Source organism: Gallus gallus, chromosome 4 (genome assembly GCF_016699485.2).
Source record: "Gallus gallus isolate bGalGal1 chromosome 4, bGalGal1.mat.broiler.GRCg7b, whole genome shotgun sequence".
NCBI classification, from domain to species: domain Eukaryota; kingdom Metazoa; phylum Chordata; class Aves; order Galliformes; family Phasianidae; genus Gallus; species Gallus gallus.
Window position 1 is genome coordinate 60606450 of NC_052535.1, and position 18116 is coordinate 60624565.

At 39.0% G+C, this 18116-nt stretch overlaps 1 protein-coding gene and 1 long non-coding RNA gene across 26 annotated transcripts in view; one reads left to right on the forward strand and one right to left on the reverse strand.

Annotated features, from left to right (window-relative positions):
- The first annotated feature begins 4915 nt into the window (after positions 1-4915).
- The window catches only part of LOC112532411, a 30746-nt gene continuing 17545 nt past the window's right edge, over positions 4916-18116 (forward strand). For all 11 annotated transcript variants that reach the window (XR_005859704.2, XR_005859702.1, XR_005859708.1 and 8 more), the window contains exon 1: positions 4916-6370. This is a non-coding gene — a long non-coding RNA (uncharacterized LOC112532411). The remainder of the gene's footprint in view (positions 6371-18116) is intronic.
- The window catches only part of SORBS2 (sorbin and SH3 domain containing 2), a 142823-nt gene continuing 133593 nt past the window's right edge, over positions 8887-18116 (reverse strand). For 11 of the 15 annotated variants that reach the window (XM_040699935.2, XM_046940863.1, XM_046940865.1 and 8 more), the window contains 4 exons: positions 17872-17979; positions 14352-14401; positions 11746-11852; positions 8887-10963 (listed from right to left, as the gene is read on the reverse strand). In XM_040699935.2, coding sequence (XP_040555869.1) covers positions 10902-10963; positions 11746-11852; positions 14352-14401; positions 17872-17979 — 327 coding nt within the window. In that variant the 3' untranslated portion in view covers positions 8887-10901. The remainder of the gene's footprint in view (positions 10964-11745; positions 11853-14351; positions 14402-17871; positions 17980-18116) is intronic. The other 4 variants (XM_040699950.2, XM_004935983.5, XM_004935986.5 and 1 more) reach the window with 1 other exon arrangement.

An 18116-nucleotide genomic window follows, 5' to 3' on the forward strand; every position in this document is an offset into this window, starting at 1 on the left:
TCTTTGTTTTGGGAACTTCTCTGTAAATGAATGGATGGACATTGAATTTCCATCTGTGTTTTTATAATTCCCACTAGCACACTGGTTACCTGAAGTGTTACTTCCATTGCAGCATTTCTACTGCCTTTTTTTCTGTGCTATCAGAGTTAGATATTGTTGTGACTTGAGGAGAAGTTTCTTGTCCTTTATCGGTTTATCTGTGAACCTGATATAATGTCAGCAGACATTGTAGTTATGATTCTTAGCCAAAAAGTAAGTTGCAGAAGACTTCTCAATTTCCATGCCTAATTATTATGCTTCTTCAATTTCATGCTTCATTATTTTTATGAGAACTGAATGTTTTCTGCAAGGACTTTGTATAAGAAAAGGGCCTTGTCCTTTTGTGCTGAAAGCCAGCAGAAGGTATGGTGGAGAATCCTAAAGACTAGAACAGCAATGCGACTCTAAGTTGTTTTTTCTTTTCAGCTCATTCAGTTGTTGGTGGTTCTGCTCCTTTTAATAGCTAGGATCAAACGTCACCTCCAAATTGGCAAGCTGATCCCTTATTAGGTTTAAAGTTAAAGCCCATTTTGGCACTGGGAATTGAAAGAGCTAATTCCAGAAGAGTAAAGTTGGAATGAAGTTAGCGAGGCTGTGTGCCAGCACAGCAGATCAGTCCAGTATGCTTCATAAATTAACATGCTGACTCTTAGATATATAATCTTTTACACAGCATAAAGTAGCTGTTAAACAACTATCTGATGCACTTGCCATTAAGTATCACTTGAACAAATAATGCATAAAAATTGTTAGATTTCTGAAAACTCTTTCATTATATGTATTATAAAGCTGCATTCAAGAAGAGTTAAAATTCTTCATTAGTTGTGTAATGATGCATATCTACAAGAACTGTAACATAATTCTTCAGACACCCAGTACTGCCTCTAATAAAAGCAAAGTCTCATTCTGTGTTTCTAAATAGGCCTGTTTCTTGATTTCTATGACTGTATGTGTTTAGTTGCCTTTTTTTTTTTTTTTTTTTTAACTACATGATAACTCTGACCTCACTTTTTCCAGAGGAAATCTTATCCAGGGATGGTGAAGAGATCTAGTGGGATCAAGAGACTTATCTCCTGGACTTCCCAAACCATAGGGGTAAACATGTGAGCTACTACTAGCTTGTTCATAGTGGCTGCTGGCTGTTCTTACAACTGAGCTTCTCTAGCAGTGTTCTGACTACATGCACATGAACATGTCATCTGTTCTGTATACTGCTGATGACCAGGTGTGGCTTTGCCTGTGGACCCTGGTAGAAGTGGAAGGGGCTGCTTTTTGGAGGCCTTATTACTGTTTGTCTCAGACCTTTTTCAGTAGTTGAGGTAGAAACCAAGCATCTTGAGAGGGCAAAGGCTGCAGAGCAACAGCTATCATCGTGATATAGCTGGCTGTGTGGGCTGAAAACTGGAGGGGTGCCTGCATTAGTGTAGGGCAAAATCCATTTACTGGATCTTTAAGGATACTAATGGCAGTTAAGTGTGCGTGTTTTCTTGTTCTGTGTTACATGACACATGTCAAGCATTGATAATGCACTGAAGCTTGCAGGCTGTGTGGCTCTTTCTGAAGCAAATGAAGTGATAAAGAGCAGGGAGACAGTGGAGGCAATGGAGGGAACATTAGTTCTTCTAAGGGAGTATGTTAATTTGAAATACATTACACTGTAAATAGCAGTAGCTGTAGATCCTTAGAGGCTACTGGATGCTAGTGTTTCAGATTTTGCCAGTCACTTCCTCTTTGGTACATATCAGACAATGTCTTTTTTTTTTACAGGTATTTTGTCATTGTTAACCTATTGTTAGTCATTGTGTTTGACTTATCACATTCTGAGACTAAAATGGGGATGAGATGCTGTGGTATGATGTCCCTGCTATGAATGTATGTTGTAATTTTAAAATGTGATCTTTAATGTAGAGTGACTACAGGTCTGCAAGATTAGCTGCCTTCTACTTCTTCAATAAGCAAGGTTAAAAAGCAAATTATAGTGTAGCAAGTGGACGGATCAATACAATGGGAAATGCATTACAACAAAGATGTGATGATGGTGGAAGGACTGGCACAATAGAGAGGTGCTGTAAAGGAAGGGAAGAAGATTGCTTACCCATATCAAAAGATTCCAGGTTTGTAGGGGAAGGCTCTGCCAAGGAGGGATCTCCAGAACGAGATCCTTCTCCAGTGGCAGTCAGCCCTTAAATGAGGTGTAAGAGAGGTGCAGCCAGGCTCCGTCCCTTCTGGTCACGCAGGTGAATTGCCTTCACCTGTGCTTCCAGGGCTGACCGGGTCCTTTCCCCAGGTGCTCAATCAGTGGTTCAGGCCATGACTCAGCAGTTCTGATACATATAGGAAGAAGAATATTTGTTTATGTGGAGGTTATCTGTGCTGCTACGAGGGAAGGAGCTGACCTTATTCTGCAGCACATGATGTGACCAAAATTCCAGATAATTTTGGAAGGTTCAGGACTCTAGAAACAGATATACAATATAATTTGTCTCAACTAGGGAAATCTCTCAGGCAGGAGGTGGTAGCAGTTTTTTTTTCTAAGAAAAAATGCTTTTTGAAGAGATTAGTATAGTTAATAAAAAGAGACTTCCTTTAGTTGTTATTGGATGAAATCTTGCTATTCTTGGAGTGGTGAAGTTTCTGCCAACTACCATAAAGATCAAAATCATGAGCACGTGTGTATGTGTGTGTGTGTGTGTGTACATGCATCTCTCCCTGTGGATGTGTGTCAGTGTATTTTTCCCCCTCCTAAAATATTTTTGTCAGTGAAAGTTTTTATCTTGAAGAAGATGTGAAGTGTCAATGAAAGAAGTCAGTTCTTGGTAAACAAGAAAGTGCCTGTGCTGGTATGATTGTGATTTATACTTTCTGCCTAGTCTTAGCTTCAGCCTTGATGAGATTATCTTTAAATCAATTTTTTTTTCTTTTGCTCTTTATAATTTAAGTGTTATCTCACTTCTGATATTAAGAAGGCCCTCTATTATAAATAATGGGTTAATTAAAAAAAAATAAAAAGCTAATTCTGAAGTACCTTTATGCAAGAGAAGCAAGGTAGGAGGCAAAGCTACCCATCCTGTCTAGGGCTCCTCACTTCTTTTGAAGTTTCTCTTCATTTTGATCTGTTTGTGGTCTCCCATGAGATGAGACTTCATATACGAACAAATTATGGGATCATGGGTACAGACAACAACACAATTTTTTGTGGCCTGAGTACCAAACCTTCTGAATGTTTTTCTCTAAGAAGCAGGCATCAAAAATATGTAATGTACAATTGTTATCTGATGTTCCATGAACCACTGTATTCTATATCTACTTTTCTTTCGCTGTGTGGCTTGAGTTTAGCATTATGAAAGTAGTTGCTATGGGAGAGTTGGCTGTATTTACTGGATCATGACAAACAGCAACAGCTGAAAGACAAATATGGTGCTCTGTTTTAAGTATAAGGTGGGACAAGAGCCAGAGATCAGTGGCTTCAGATTGTAGCAGGCCACAAAGCTGAATCCTAGAATCTTGATGTGCACTCTAGTTACTCAGGCTTAATACTTAAATTTAGCTTATACTTAAGTATTTTCTTAGTTATAACTTTGATTGCTTTCTGCTAATTAAAAGGACATAATCAGCTTTTCAACAACCATGAATTAGTTTCTTAACAGCAAAATCAAATACTGAAGAAAAGTAATTAATTATGCATTTCACACTTCGCACTTTTTCCTTTGCTTTTATTCAGTGAATGAAGGACTAAATATACAGTGAAAAGATATTTGAAAAAACTGTCAATACTGTGAAAGAATGCAAGTGCGATGTAGGCAAAAACCAGCAGAAATATAACTATGAAGAAGTCTTGTCTTTATTGACAAGTAATTACTGCATTTGAAATAGTTAATGTAGAAACTGTTAGATATGAATATGCACAAATACAGTCTTAAACCAATATTTACACGTTCACTTTTGCTTTACTCTAGTATGTGGGGAGTTTATATTCATATGTAGTTGGAACTTCAGCTCCTGAAGTTGTCTGGTGGTATAGAAATCCAGGCCAGAAATGGAGGGTAATGTCTCCATAGGGAAGACCCTCAAGGAAAATTCCATCCCCACGTTATGAAGGCAGGTGAATCAGTTTATAGAGGAAGTCATTTGAAATGGGAGTAAATCCTTATGATCCTTACCCTTCCTTTCTACCTCCCATCCCCAATAAAAAATATCAAAGTTCAAAACAAACAAAAAAATTCAGAAATGCACACAGAAAAGTGCCCCTAAAGATTAGATTTTCCTCTTCTCTGTCCGTCACACTTCAGCATTTTCTGTTTTGCACTGTCAGAATCTCAAAAAAAAAAAAAAAAAAAACCCAGCAAAAAACAAACAAACAAAAAAAACTTACTGAAGTATCCTCACATGAGAGTGTCAGTTTAACTTGGGACCTTCAAATCAGTACTAATGGTGCTCTGTGTAAGCTGTTGGGCAGCATGGATTTCTGGCGTGATGCAGGAGGCAGCTTCCATTTGTGAAAGTTCTGGGTTTTAGGTGGTGATGACCAGGAGGGCCATGAAGATGATCAGAGAGATGGAAAACCTCCCCTATGAGGACAGGCTGGGGGAGCTGGGGCTCTTCAGCCAGAAGAAGAGAAGGTTCTGAGGAGACCTCATAGTGGCCTTCCAGTACCTGAAGGGGGCTGACAGAAAAGCTGGGGAGCGACTTTTCATAAGGGCATGTAGTGACAGGACAAGAGGAAATGGTTTTAAATTGGAAGAGGGCAGATTTAGACTAGATATTAGGAAGAAATTCTTTACTGTGAGGATGGTGAGATACTGAAACAGGTTGCCCAGTGAGGTTGTGGGTGCTCCTTCACTGGAGGCATTCAAAACCAGGCTGGATAGAGCTTTGAGCAACCTGGTCTAGTGGGAGGTGTCTCTGCCTATAGCAGGGAGATTGGAACTAGATGATCTCAAAGGTCACTTCCAACCCAAACCATTCTGTGATTCTATGAAGATGCGTGGTCAAGTTGACTGTTTGACCTGATGATCTTGGAGGTCTTCTCCATGCTCAATGAGTACATGGTACACGTACTGCTTTTGGGAGATGTCTGGATAAGGCGGTGCACGAGACAGAGGGTAAGACATTGAATGGGGTAAAACAGGTTCTTAGTATTTTTCAGTTGTAGAATGTCACCTTCCATGCCTTGCAGTCTTTCCTTCTGAGCCTCATGGGGCTGATGGGAAGAGAATGAGTGGTGGAACAGGAGGGAAAAGTAAGAGCCCCACAGAGCACATGAAGAGGATCTATAAATAGTGCACAGAGCTCTCCGTTGGCATGCAAGCATTGCCTTCTACTACCTCAGACATTTTGACGCATTAATTTATTCTCTTCCTTGGTTTAAGAGGGGGAAGGGCTGATTCTCACCTGTTCGAATATTTCCAGTTACATGTAGAAAACACCTATCTATAACAGATGAATCAGTAGTAGTGTAAGAAAAGCCTTTCGCAGCTCCTGCGCCAGCCAGTGTTTGGATATGTTTCACATTACAGCTGCCAGTGTTAACCCTCACCCTGGAGCGGGAAGCACTAGCTGGGCCCTTGTGTGCTCTAGGTTTATCTGGCTAATGGCAGCAGTGCAATGACCCACTTAGAATCACATGTTTGGGCTACTCATGCTGCCATCTGCAGCACTGGTTTCACTGTGTGCCTACCTGTCTCAGTGACAAGGGAAAATCTTGATGCAAGTTTGATTAGTCTTTTAGTACTTATGATGCTTGTAGAAAGTTTTGAAATGAACTAAAATGAAGTAGAGGCTGAAATGTTAAAAGACCTGGTAGTTAAATAGGAAGCTACTACTCACGTTGGCCGGAGCTAGAGTGAGGCACACAGAGTGGGCCTGGGCCCAAGGGAATGCAGGACCCTCTCATAAAGTGAGATGGGAGCTTGTGGCAGAAGTTTCTTCTCCTGTGTGCAACTGTGTGTCACCGTGTGTGCCTGTCTAGTAACTCTTCAGTGGAAACAGAATTACGTTATTCTTGGGGTATTTTAAAAACTGATTTTTTTTTTTTTTTTGTCTCTGATGGATGGAAAATGTATGAGGATTACTGTGCTATGCGTGTATGTGGGTGCGAAATAAGGGCCTCAGAGTTTATTTGTGTTGGCAGCAAGAAATGTAAATGGTTGAATCTGGAGTATCTGTTCTGAGGATGAACCTAGCAACGCATTTCTGGTTGTCAGACAACACTTGTTTTTTCCCTATGGAGACGCTTGTGATGTAATGCCACTGTGCAATGGAACCCTCTGCACCAGATCTGCCATTAGACGTGACATCACTGCTGCAGCTGCTCAGTGGGACAGCTCTTTCAGTAAGAAGGCTTTCTACTTTCTGGTAGATTAAGTAGTGTGTTAGCACGTTGCTCCTCTATGACTCCCAAAGAAACAGAAGTTAAATTATGCTGTGTAAACAAATTTGGAAGGGCCAGTAGTTCAGTTTTTAATGCGCTGTTGTAACTGTGGTGTGTACAATTTGACTTCAAGTGAATGTGCAGGTCGACCCTAGAGAAGGGTACCTACTATCAGCTGTGCTGTTTGAGGGGGGGCAGCTAAAGAAGTACTTTCTCTGCCCACACTCATGCTTCTTGATGTGATTAAAAACCAGCCCAAACCAGACATTCAGTTGCTTCAGTGTTTCTCTCTTGTGTAGTCTTCTTAAGCTAACGTAGAAAATGTATTAACAATATGACCCTTGAAGCAAATTCAGGATCTATTGACTTCAATGGAGTTTGCTGTTAACTGAAGCAAAGCCAGGGTTTCCCTTACAGCATTTATAGTTACATGGTGAATGTACTTAGTGAAATGACCTGAGGTCTTTCTAGAGCTGCTTACTTCATAATTCTAGCTTCCCATTAGCTCGTGCATTGCTTTTTGGAATCTACAGGAAGCACCCTGTGTTCCTGCCACAGTTGTGTACAGCAGCAGCTAAAAGGCAGCTGGTAAATACCAGGCATTGCAGAACGACAACGTACTTGGCTTTGGCACGGGCAACAGAATGTTAAAACTGCTGGGGTGACCCTTAGCTTTGGTATATAGTGTTACCTTGAAAAGCTCATGCCTCAGTGTCCCTGGTTGGTTGGTGTTTTGTGGGGTTGCTTGGTTTTTGTTTTGTAGCGGCCTTTGCTTCCCATGCAGGTGATGAACAGCAGGCAGATAGCTTGCCAAAAGGTAGGCAGCAGAATCTGCTGCTGTCTGGGGAAGCTCTGGTTGCATGACTTTTGGATCTGTGATGCAGTGCAGCTGTGCAATGAGTTTAGTTTCAGGAACACTAACAGATTTTCTCAGCCTGCCAGTATAGATATCATGTGATAGCATTAAAAGAAAATCTAATAGAAATCAAGATCCATGCTACTTATCTTAGTAAGATAAAGGGAAATTGGTTTGCTGTACCATTTTCTAGAAAAATCTGAGGTACTTTCTAGAAAATTTCCTAGACTGGCATCAAATTCTGCATGTCTCTCTTCTCAATTTATCTTTAGTTCTGGTTAAAGATACAGCACCTTCCAGTCCCGTGCATTCCCCTCCATGAATTTATAAATGGAGTATATAGGAATTTTACAAGGAAGCTCAAAAAGTCCTTTGGTCTGTTACTTAAATAGTGTAGGAGGAATTTCAACAGTCCTTGCCTATTTCAGTATATTTTGTTTACCTGGACAGAACTTGTACCTTTGTGTTGTCCTTTAATTTTACATTTCTGGTCACCTTGCAACACTTTTTCTCTAAAGCAGAGACACTACAGTTTTTCCTGGTGTCAGTGACTTGCAATTCTTATTATGATCTATCCTTACACTTTTTTTCTTCCCTCTTGCAATCAGTGAGTTCAGATGCACAGAATCACCCAGCCAGCAGACAGAAGGGCAAACCACATGACATGTGCTTGTGTACTCAGCCGTTAGTTTATAGAGCTGTAGCAAGAAACGTGTGGTGGGTTTAAGCTAACTTAGTGCTGTAAGGGCATGTTTACCTCAGAGACAGCACTGCTGGCTAAATTAGGCCTTGTCCAAATTGAAATCACTCCCAGCAGGATTTGTTTATGCTGACAAGGAGCTCATTTGCTGGCATTTTAACAGCCCAGCTATTGTAAAGACAAAGCTGTGCAAGTCAGAAATAGATTATTTGTGCCAGAATACCACGCTCTTCAGCAGTAAGAGTGCAGCACAGCGCGTCTGGGAGGTGTCATCCTGGTAGTGGAGGCCAGCGAGGGCTGGAAGAACAGGACCAGGGAGCTCCGAGGCACCAGGAGTAACCACACAGGGAAAGAAGGCTGCTGCCTGCGAGCTCTGCTCCCCGTGGGTTTGAGTTTTGTTTGAGCAGCAAGCTGCTCTTTGCCAGGCAGAGATGTTAACAGGGGGTAACTCAGTGCTTCAGGCAGAATCCCAACCATAAGATACTCCCTCCCAAGCCTGTATTTTCCTTAAATCTTATTTCTGTGTTTGTTTCTCTTGTTTTCCTTTTGTTTAAGGAAAGAATTAGGGTGTGGAACTTTTGTGAGATACAAAGGGCTTCAGCAGTGTACTTTATCTCTGTGCTCCAGGAGCAAAGGCCAGCTCTGGTAACAGAGAAATTACCTTGCATTAGCACTGTCAGTGCAGAAAGCCCAGGGAGTTGCTCTTGGATTCAGGAGTTTTAGGGATGACACTGAAGTGGACGAAGCGGTAACTGTGTTGACAATACTGGTTGTCCATATTGCAACCTGTGTATGCTCGGGGGTAGAAGAAAATCTCTGTAAACACAAAACTGATTGTACTTGCATATAAAAGCTTAAAGAGCTTTGTAGCACTTGAGTAGTATGTTGCATGTATTCGAGAAATGACGGGGAAAACACTTGTGTACTCCAAGCAAAATTTATTAGAAGTCTATTCAAGAAAAAAACCACAGAGACCTTTTGCTTGTAGGAATTCAAAGTCAGTTACCTGAAAGCCAGGTATGAAAAACCTGTATTTTTCTAAAATCAGGTACAGAGTAGAAACAGTACTTTTTAAATATCACAGGCAACAGATATTTAAGTCTTCAATCATAAATGGCATCAAAGATAGGAATTAATCTCACAGCAAAGCTGCATGCAGATCTAGTTTAAAATTGAAAGCCTTTGAAATATAAAGCTTTTGCCATTAAATCTGCAATAATAAAGGTATGCTGCACAAAGATGTTTCTTTACCTTTGTCTTAATGACATTTCTCAGTAATAAAGACATATGTACATTTAGATTTGGCTGGTAACCCATATTTTAATTAATAAAATTTTGCATAAAATGCTATCTTACAGAATTGCACTATTCAGATGTGCTTATGGTAAATAGAGCAAGTAAAGCAAAATGCATTGAAATGTTCTGTATGTAAAGAGGGCGAAGATCAAATAAGAAACTTAATTTTTTTTTAAATCGACAACCAAATGGCTCTGTACAAAAAAGCAAACATATGTACAAAATGCTACAGAGACTAAATACATGTTGATAATTTCAGTCCTTTACCCATGAGAAATGCAGTAGAAGCTTTTGCCATCTATAAGGTGCCAAAGAAAACAAATCTGACTTGGAAAAAAAAAAAATCAATTTTTTTTTTTCATAAAGTTGTAGTCATGATCATCCTGTGCCTTAATTTCGTATGCTATTTATGCTTACAGTTGCATATGGAGAATGTCTGTTTTCAAATACTTGATTCATTCAGGAAAAAAAACCCCCAAACCCTCTAAAATGTATTGATTTTAATACTTGTGATTTTTTTTTAATGTACTAAATTCCTAAAAAAAGAGTGTGTAACTCAGGTTTCGTTAACATACATATATGTGTGTGTGTGTATATGTATGTATACATAGTGAAATAAATCAGTACATGATACTTGTGAATGTTTTTCAGGTGGCTATGTTAGAGGAAAAAAGTCCTTTGCACTAACACTGTTTACTTGCTGCTTCTTAAAATGCCTGTGGTACATAAAAACACTAACCTCTCAGATTTCATGCTGCTGACTATTACAACATTTTGATTACAACCATTTAATGTCATATGATCAGCAGGTTGTTATTGTCTATGCTTATGTCAATGTCTGTCTCTTCTTTAAATCCTGTTTCCCAAGGTTTTATACCTCTTGCACTTCTTACCTTTGAACAGAAAATGCTGTAGCTTTAATAGGGGGGAAAAAGGGGTTAGCAAATACCATTGCACCATCAGAACACTTGCAGTTCTTCCATTTTTCACTACGCTTGCTTGAGATTTTACAGTCACTGTGCATAAGTTACAACATACAAGTGCAGGCAAAAAACCTATATTATAATTTGTCATTGTAAACCAGTACAATAGGCAAACCTGTGATACAGCAAAGTGAAAGCAACAAATGCTGCCACGCTAATAAGAATGTGGAAACTCAAAACACCTTTTTTTTTTTCTTTTTTCTTTTTTTCTTCTTAAATAGTAAGCAGCAACTTTCCCTCTGTTGAACATGCATGCTGAAAAATCATGTTTTCCCATCGCATTTCATGGTAGTACCACAAATGTCACAAACAGGAAGCTTCTCCCTCTCCTTGCACCTCCCCCCCCCTACTGTAGCAATTCTTCTGGGTACCTCTCATCTGGCTTTTCCTATTGCGTTTCAAATAAAAAGAGTTAAAAGCAGGGAGTACTTATACGTAGGGAGAATTCCTCTTGTTTCAGAAAGCTTAGTTATTCTCACGGTAGTCGTTGCTGTAATACTGCTGGAACGGTTTGGCAGATGGGATGGGATGAGGATGAACTGGATGGCCTCTATTTGAGACTGCAAGCAAGAAAACAGAAGGCCAGCGTAGCATGTTTTCTAGCAGCTTTATGCAGATATGTTGCAGAGATGCAGCATAAATAAGAATGAAAAAAATTCACAGCCTCTTGACATAGTTTCCAGGGAAAGTACCAAAGAATTTGGTTCTTCTTGAAGTTCCTGAAATTAGAAGCAATAGATGAAAGATGGCAATAAGAACAGGAAAATCACTATTGTAAGCATGTCCTTTAATTATTTTTTTATTTTTATTTTTAATATTTGACAAATGTATCTACTGTTCTTTACATACAATTAGGTTATTTTGAGTTTCAATTGTGAGTTGTGAATTTTAACAAATTATAACTGCAGGAAGGAAAAAGCAACTAGAGGCGTATTTGATTGAATTGTATAGCTCAATTTGAAATCTCTGCTAAATCTAATGTGCTGAAATTTTGACTTGGTTTATAGAAATCGTTTAATTTAAACAGCATCACTTGTTTGTAGTTATCTAATTTGGATTTTTGAAATGCTAAGGACTAGTAAGATGATAAGAATTTAGCCACTGTGTGCATGAGGGTTTATGCAATGATTTAGCCACCTTATTTAGACCTAAGCATCTGTTTGTTCAGTAATACTGATTTTCACAAATAGCCAATTCTGTAGCAGTACTCATGTAAGTTTTTAATGCAAAGAGTAGTAATACACAGTCCACTCTGTGTCAGCATGAGAATGACAATAGTGCTGTGCAACAAATTAGAAGCACCTGTCAATTCCCAAGTAGAGAAGTGAATAATCACTCATTAACTTCACAGGATTTTGGTGGGGATTTCTCCTGGTAAAGCCAGGTTCCAGGTCTATTACAACGAATGCCAAAGATTAATTAATTTGTAAGACACCAAACAAACAGGGCAGCAGAGGTCAGGAATAAAGAATATATGAAAAAGCAACCAGTTAAAACATACCCACAAACCATCCATCATCACATTTTTCCATCACATCAATGACATCTCCCTCTCTCAGCTCCAATTCATCTTCGTTCCTAGGAGTATAGTTATATAGAGCCTGAAACCTTAAATAGGACAAATGTTGCATTTTAAAAAGAAGAAAGAGTTTTTTGCACCTTGTTAAAGAAGCTGTTTTAAGCATTAACTCATAAGTAATGCTCCCTTCAAGCATAGGGGGAAAAGGTTTGTTTTGCGTGGTGGAAGATATCGAGGCTAGTACCCAACTTTATCCAAAAGAATGAGGCCATGAAGACTGGGGCTACAAGGCAAGCCTGATGCCATAACGTTGGTTAAAAAATGATTCTGTTCAAATATCATTTTATAGTTGAGTCACCAAAGCAGAGAATGTAATTTCTTAGAGGGAGGGTGTAGCCTGCACTAGCCTCTTAACCCCCAGGAGCAGCACTGAAGACCATGCTTTTGCTGTGCTGGTCCTGCTGTCCTCACACCCTGCAATGGCAGAGCCAGTGCATGCCATACAAACACAGCCCCTGCGGAATAGTGTGGTGTGGGTGCTAGGGAGGGCAGCTCACACATGCTACCTCTGAAAGGGGGGACTGCCCCGGGCTGCTTGTTAGCACCTACTAGGAGAGAGCTAGCACCTGGGACCTGTGCGTGTAGAAAGGTGCCTACCTCAGTGGGAAGGAAGGCAGTAATTGCTATGTGGAAATAGCTATAACCCTTTCCATTGTTAAAACTGCTGCCGCTACCTTGTCATTCACAAGTCGTCACTGCTGGGATGGGTTTTTAAAGTTGTCCTTTTATGCATTAGCTAAGTAGCAAGCAACTCCAAAAAGCAAGGGGGTAACCATAACAGAAACCTGAGGCAGTGACCTGCACCTCGAGTACTGAGTGGGAGCAGCTGCTGGGTTCAGGCCTCTCCTCAGGCAGCTGCCCCCCAGCTGCCCATTGCTGGTGGGACAGCCTGTGCTAGCCTGCGCTTTTCCTCTGTTGTGTGACTGTAGGAACAGGGCAAAATACAACCCAGGTACCTTATAGGGCTGAAATAGGTGCTTTTCCAAATGGTTTCTGTCCTAAAGGAAGAGGAGATAGGCTGGCAAAAATGTATGAAAGGGAGAAAATATTGTGAAGAAAGCCTGAGAGAAAGATTTACAGAGGTAGTGAAGGGGAAAAGAGAAAAATTGAGCTGGTAAAATGAGAAGGAATAAGTTCCAAAGTGGACACCTTGTAAGAGGTAGATCACAAGTTAGTATATGCATTTGTACCTCTTGCCTTGAATGTGCCCGACTGTCACAGCAGCCTCAGAGATGGACAGGGAATAAAACATTAAATTAGGAGAAGTGGTAGAGAAAAAGCAGGCACAAAAAACTGTGCACAGTGACTCCCTTCAGAAGAGGGAAGCTAAAAGCAAGGAGTAGGGCAGTCACATGCGAAAGAGGGTGAAGTATTCCAGCTCTGTCATCTTAGTCATTTCTAGCTAATCCATTTTCATAACTCTGTGGTCATTTCATTCCCTTTTTGCTGAGTTTGCTTAGAATTCCTTTTGTTAGGAATTTCTTAAATAGGAAAGACTACTAAAATGTATAACACTGACAAAATGCATATTCAAGACAATATATGGTTGACAATTTAAACATATTTGGTTTTTTAGAATTGAGTAACTTTAGTCATGCACTACTAAAACTACACTGAAGAACGTTATTTAGATAATTATTGCTTAGAAAACAGGTAGATGCTTCAGTACGTTTAGCCATCCCACCAAGAGCTTGAGAAAAAAATGGTTTAATTGAGATTGAAAGCAAAATGTCCAATTTTTATTATATACTATTTGTGGTCCTGTTATCACTTGATAACTGCTCCTCTCTTTTCTTTGGCTGTTTCTTCAGCTAAGCTATTAAATATTTTTAGATGCTAAGCCTTAATTGCATGCAGGAGACTTCATCTAGCTCCGAAGCTCTCTGATGCTAGAGGAAAAAAATAAGGAATTGAAACAATCTTGCACTGAATTTGCATTTTAATAGCACCAAAACAACCTTTCAAGTTTCATCCTGAAACTTGCTGTTGTAAAAATACAACTTGAAATCTAGGTTCTCCTTCAGATCTTCAAAAACTTTTTTGTATCTAATTTTTAAATTGCGCATGTAAGTTACACAAAAGTGTGTTTCTGTGTTCCCATGATTAACATTATCAAGTTATTTTTTCTCTCAATTCACATTCAGAATGGGTTCTGACTAATTTGCCTTGGCAGTAAAGCAGATGAGTTGAATTAACATAAAGTCCTTAACTGGTATTCTTCTAAGATGGAACAATGGAGACAATAATAATTAAAAATATATACATATATCAAACCTTACAAAATTATTGTTCCTTTTTAGTATAAATGATAGAGAACTTTAAGTTGGCAAGTCTGAGTTTGGTGTAAATTATATGACTAAAACGTTGCCCTTTGGGACTGTGTTGGATATCTTCGTACATCATGTGGTTATCTGTAAATTTACGAAATCTCTTCCTGTTTGTACTTGGCAGGTCAACAAGTTATTTGAGAATATGCTGGCTGTTGCTTAAATGTTAGGTTTGCTTTAGTAGACAAGAAGTATACTTACGGTTCCCCCCCACTGTGTATGTTTTCATGAGCAAGCACAGGGCGCTGTGGCTGAAATGAAATGATTTGAAATGTAATAAGGATTTATAGTCTAAGATCCAAGTAGTTGGATAGGCATATGATGCATAGTTGCTTGAGCTTTCATATTCTACTTTGCTTAAAACAACCCCCATCACACACTCAACCTCGCAATAAATTCTTAAGAGACGTGGCAAACAATAGAGTCTTGGCAGGTTTAGAAATCTGATTTTTTGGAGAGGACAAGACAAAAACTAAAACAAAACTCTGAATTTCATCAACAGTCTGTTTCTGACACAGTAGAAGGTTGGAACAGAACTTTGCTGCATCATCACAGCGAAACAGAAATAGCATTAGAAAAATTAGATGCAAGTGATGAATGTTATACATTACTTGAAGTATATTTTTAGTTAAGTAAAACAAAACCTCATACACTTAATTGCAGAATTTAGACCATCCATAGACAAAAGAACAATCAAATGTACATTACACACAGTACTAACTTGGCAGGCATAACATGCTATGCTTTAATTCTGTTCCAGCTCAAGGGGCAGCACAAAGCCATGCAGGCTGTTGCGAAGCCAAGAACACTAAGAATTTTTGGAAGACTGTATGTAATTGTTTGAAAATAACAACACTTCTACTTTAAGATGAAAAAAAAAAAATGTATTTCCAGTGCAAATCTTTAAAAGAATTACTTTTGATCTTAAGTCACACACCACTAATATCCAGTGAAGCTGCAAATGATGGAAATGAAAGATATTAACTCCCCAGTGGAAATCTGCTCAGGGAGATACTGACTTAACACATTACAGTGTAGCCCTGGCCAGAAACTGTGCAGGAGCAGCTGCTTGGAAGAGTGTTGATGTGAGCAGCGTTGACTGAGGATGCCCTATAGTGTTGAGGAGACTGACAGCTTGATACAAGTGTAGGAACCGCCACTATTTTGGGAATGTGGGTGTCAAGTACAGCTTATAACGCTTTCTTTCATGAATTGAGTAGATTGCAATCTGATCCTGAAGCCGTGGGGTTCTTGTTAGTGGTTCATGCTTCTCTCATTCCCATGTTTGATTATTCCAGTTCATCCTGCTTCAGTTTTCTCTAAGATGATGCAGCCTTCCATGAGAGAAGGGTGTGGTAACTAACCCACAACCTACTAGTATAAATTGAAAAACGAGTGCATTTCAATATTCCTTTTTTTTCTTCCCAATATCTCCAGATGAAATCAAAGGAGTTAGTTTATTTTCACTGTGACTGTGTATTTACTTGTGGAAAATGTCATGAATATTTTCTGCTTCATCTTTACAGACTGTAGAGTGTAAATTTTAAAAGGTGCCTAAAGGTGCAGGCAGGTAGATAACAAAAGTTATTCATAAAGATGTGAACTAGGGAGGAAACAGGTTTTGAAGGGCCAAAGGCTTGTTTATACTCTTATCCTTTGTTCTCCATTGTATTCCTCTGTTCTATTTGTGTATAAGAAAATAATTACTGCGAATCCAACAACAAAGATTGCAAATTAGACATTCCAGTTCTTGGTAAATCTCCTTCAACATCTGAATTATTGAACAACAACAAAAAAGAACATAGCACTGGGCAGGTTGCTTGATGTCTACATTGCAATCTGGAGTTTGTCTTAGTTATGAACCTGATGTAAGCTTAATGGCAAAAGACTGTCAGAGATGCAGGAGAATTCAACCAAAGTTATGGATTTTTCTTGCAAACAGTAAAAACCAATGTAATAGATGATACTATGAATGATTTTAATGCTTTGAATATATGCCATGCCAAGAAGAACTTAGGTAGACTTTTTCTGCATATGCTTCAATTCCTAAATGTTTTCCTGTTGGTTAACTACCGCAGAAACAGGTGATACAAGATCATGGTGAGAGACTTTCAACTTGATGTTGCTGCTACAGAGGAAGGTTTGGCAGAGTTAAGATGTGGAGAAATGAGGTGCTATATCTGAACAGGGGACCTTGGAATGTGATCTTCTGTATTACCTGACCTTACTTTAAGAAGCTTTTCTCCCAGTTTTTTCCCCTCTAAGTTTTGATTTCTTTATACAGTGGCATTAGCCAGAATTTGCAACAGTTATATTATAACCAACTGTGATGAGGAGATACCATGAAATTTATCAATGTAAATGCTGTTAGTTTTCATGCTAAGGATGTAGGCTTCCAGCTATGGCTTGGTTTGCTACAGTATCCTGTTTTCTTGGTAAAAAATAGTAACGCCTAATCTCAAAAATGTTAGGAAGCGTGCAGTCAAGTGAGGAGTTCCAGTGGTATACTTCACCATCATGCAGGACTGATGTGTCCTTGCCTGTAGTAGTTCCGTACTGTTCTGAATATGTAAATTTGTGTTCTCATGGTTTTGGAATTAAATTCATAAATGCACAAAATATCAACCAGTACAGTCCCTTTAATGTACTGGCACTGGCTGCATGCCATTTATTTATTTATTTGGATTAATAAGCAAAATTAAAATAGGTCTTGATCTCTCTCTCTCTCTCTCTCTCTCTCTTTTTTTTTTTTTTGGTGGATATAATTATTCTCTTTATTATGGACTTTCTCTGAGATGGTGCTGGTCCAGTACTATAAGATTCCTGATCTTCCTATAATTGAATAGTCTCTGTTCAAAGATGGAGAAAGTACTGCCTCCGTGTACCTTGCAGCAAACAAAGGCCTTCTAAAAAAGCTAAGACTTTGAAACTTAAATTGCATATTTTTAATTGAAATTTTAAAATGGAAATACCTGGAAAGAAGATGATCTAAATCAGGAGTGACTACATGGAAAGCAATTCATCCCGTTATAAGTGTCTAATGTTAAGAAATTGATGCAGAAAATAATTCAGCCTTAAAGGAAAAGTACAGGTAAAATGCAGCCCATAGATTCTCAGTACTATGTAATTTTGGTCCTTTTCATAATTGAAAACACATTTTTGATCCAATTGTACACAGACTAAATGTTCTGGGAAGGTAAAACTGTTACTTTGCTAAAACTGTGAAGGCTAAAGAGTGTGAGTCTTGGATAGCTGTGCTTGGATCAAGAGTTTCAAGGGAATTTGATACACCAGTGATGAAATAGTTTGGAAAGGACACGGACTAAAAAAACCAAGAGTTTAGCATCACTAAAGCCCGTGTAAGAAGTTTTTAACTTCTGGAAACTGTAATTTTAATAAACTAGAAGTAGTTTTAATCAAGAGAAGCTGTTTAGGACAAAAAACAGGCTATATTTGCAGACCTTTGATCTCTTACATCTTGTAGCACTGGAAATACTGTGCAGTACTGCTGAGATGCAATACATTAATGGATTTATAACAAGTTTGGCGCACAGAAACCTGTTGGCTTTATTCAAACATAGCACAGAAGCACAACAGGAAGAAAACACAACATACTGATAGTATTCAGACACTTGGGCAGAAACAAAATACTGAAGACTAGACACGGAGCTTTTTTAATATGGAAACGCTGTTACTGCACACTGGGCATCTGGTACCATACCCTGTGTGAATAGCTGTGACCTCTGACAGGGGAGCTGCAGGACCTCTTAGTCATCACAGGGCTACGAGGAGGTTTACCCATAACAAATATCTCTCTCTTTAAATTAGCCTAGAAAAACCACAAAAAATGTGTCAATTGAGTGTTTATGAATGAAGCATCTTGGGATTTTTGCTGCTTCATTCAGACATGCAGACTGGACATACTTTCCTTGGCAATAAAAGGCAAGTATGCAACAGGTTCATGTA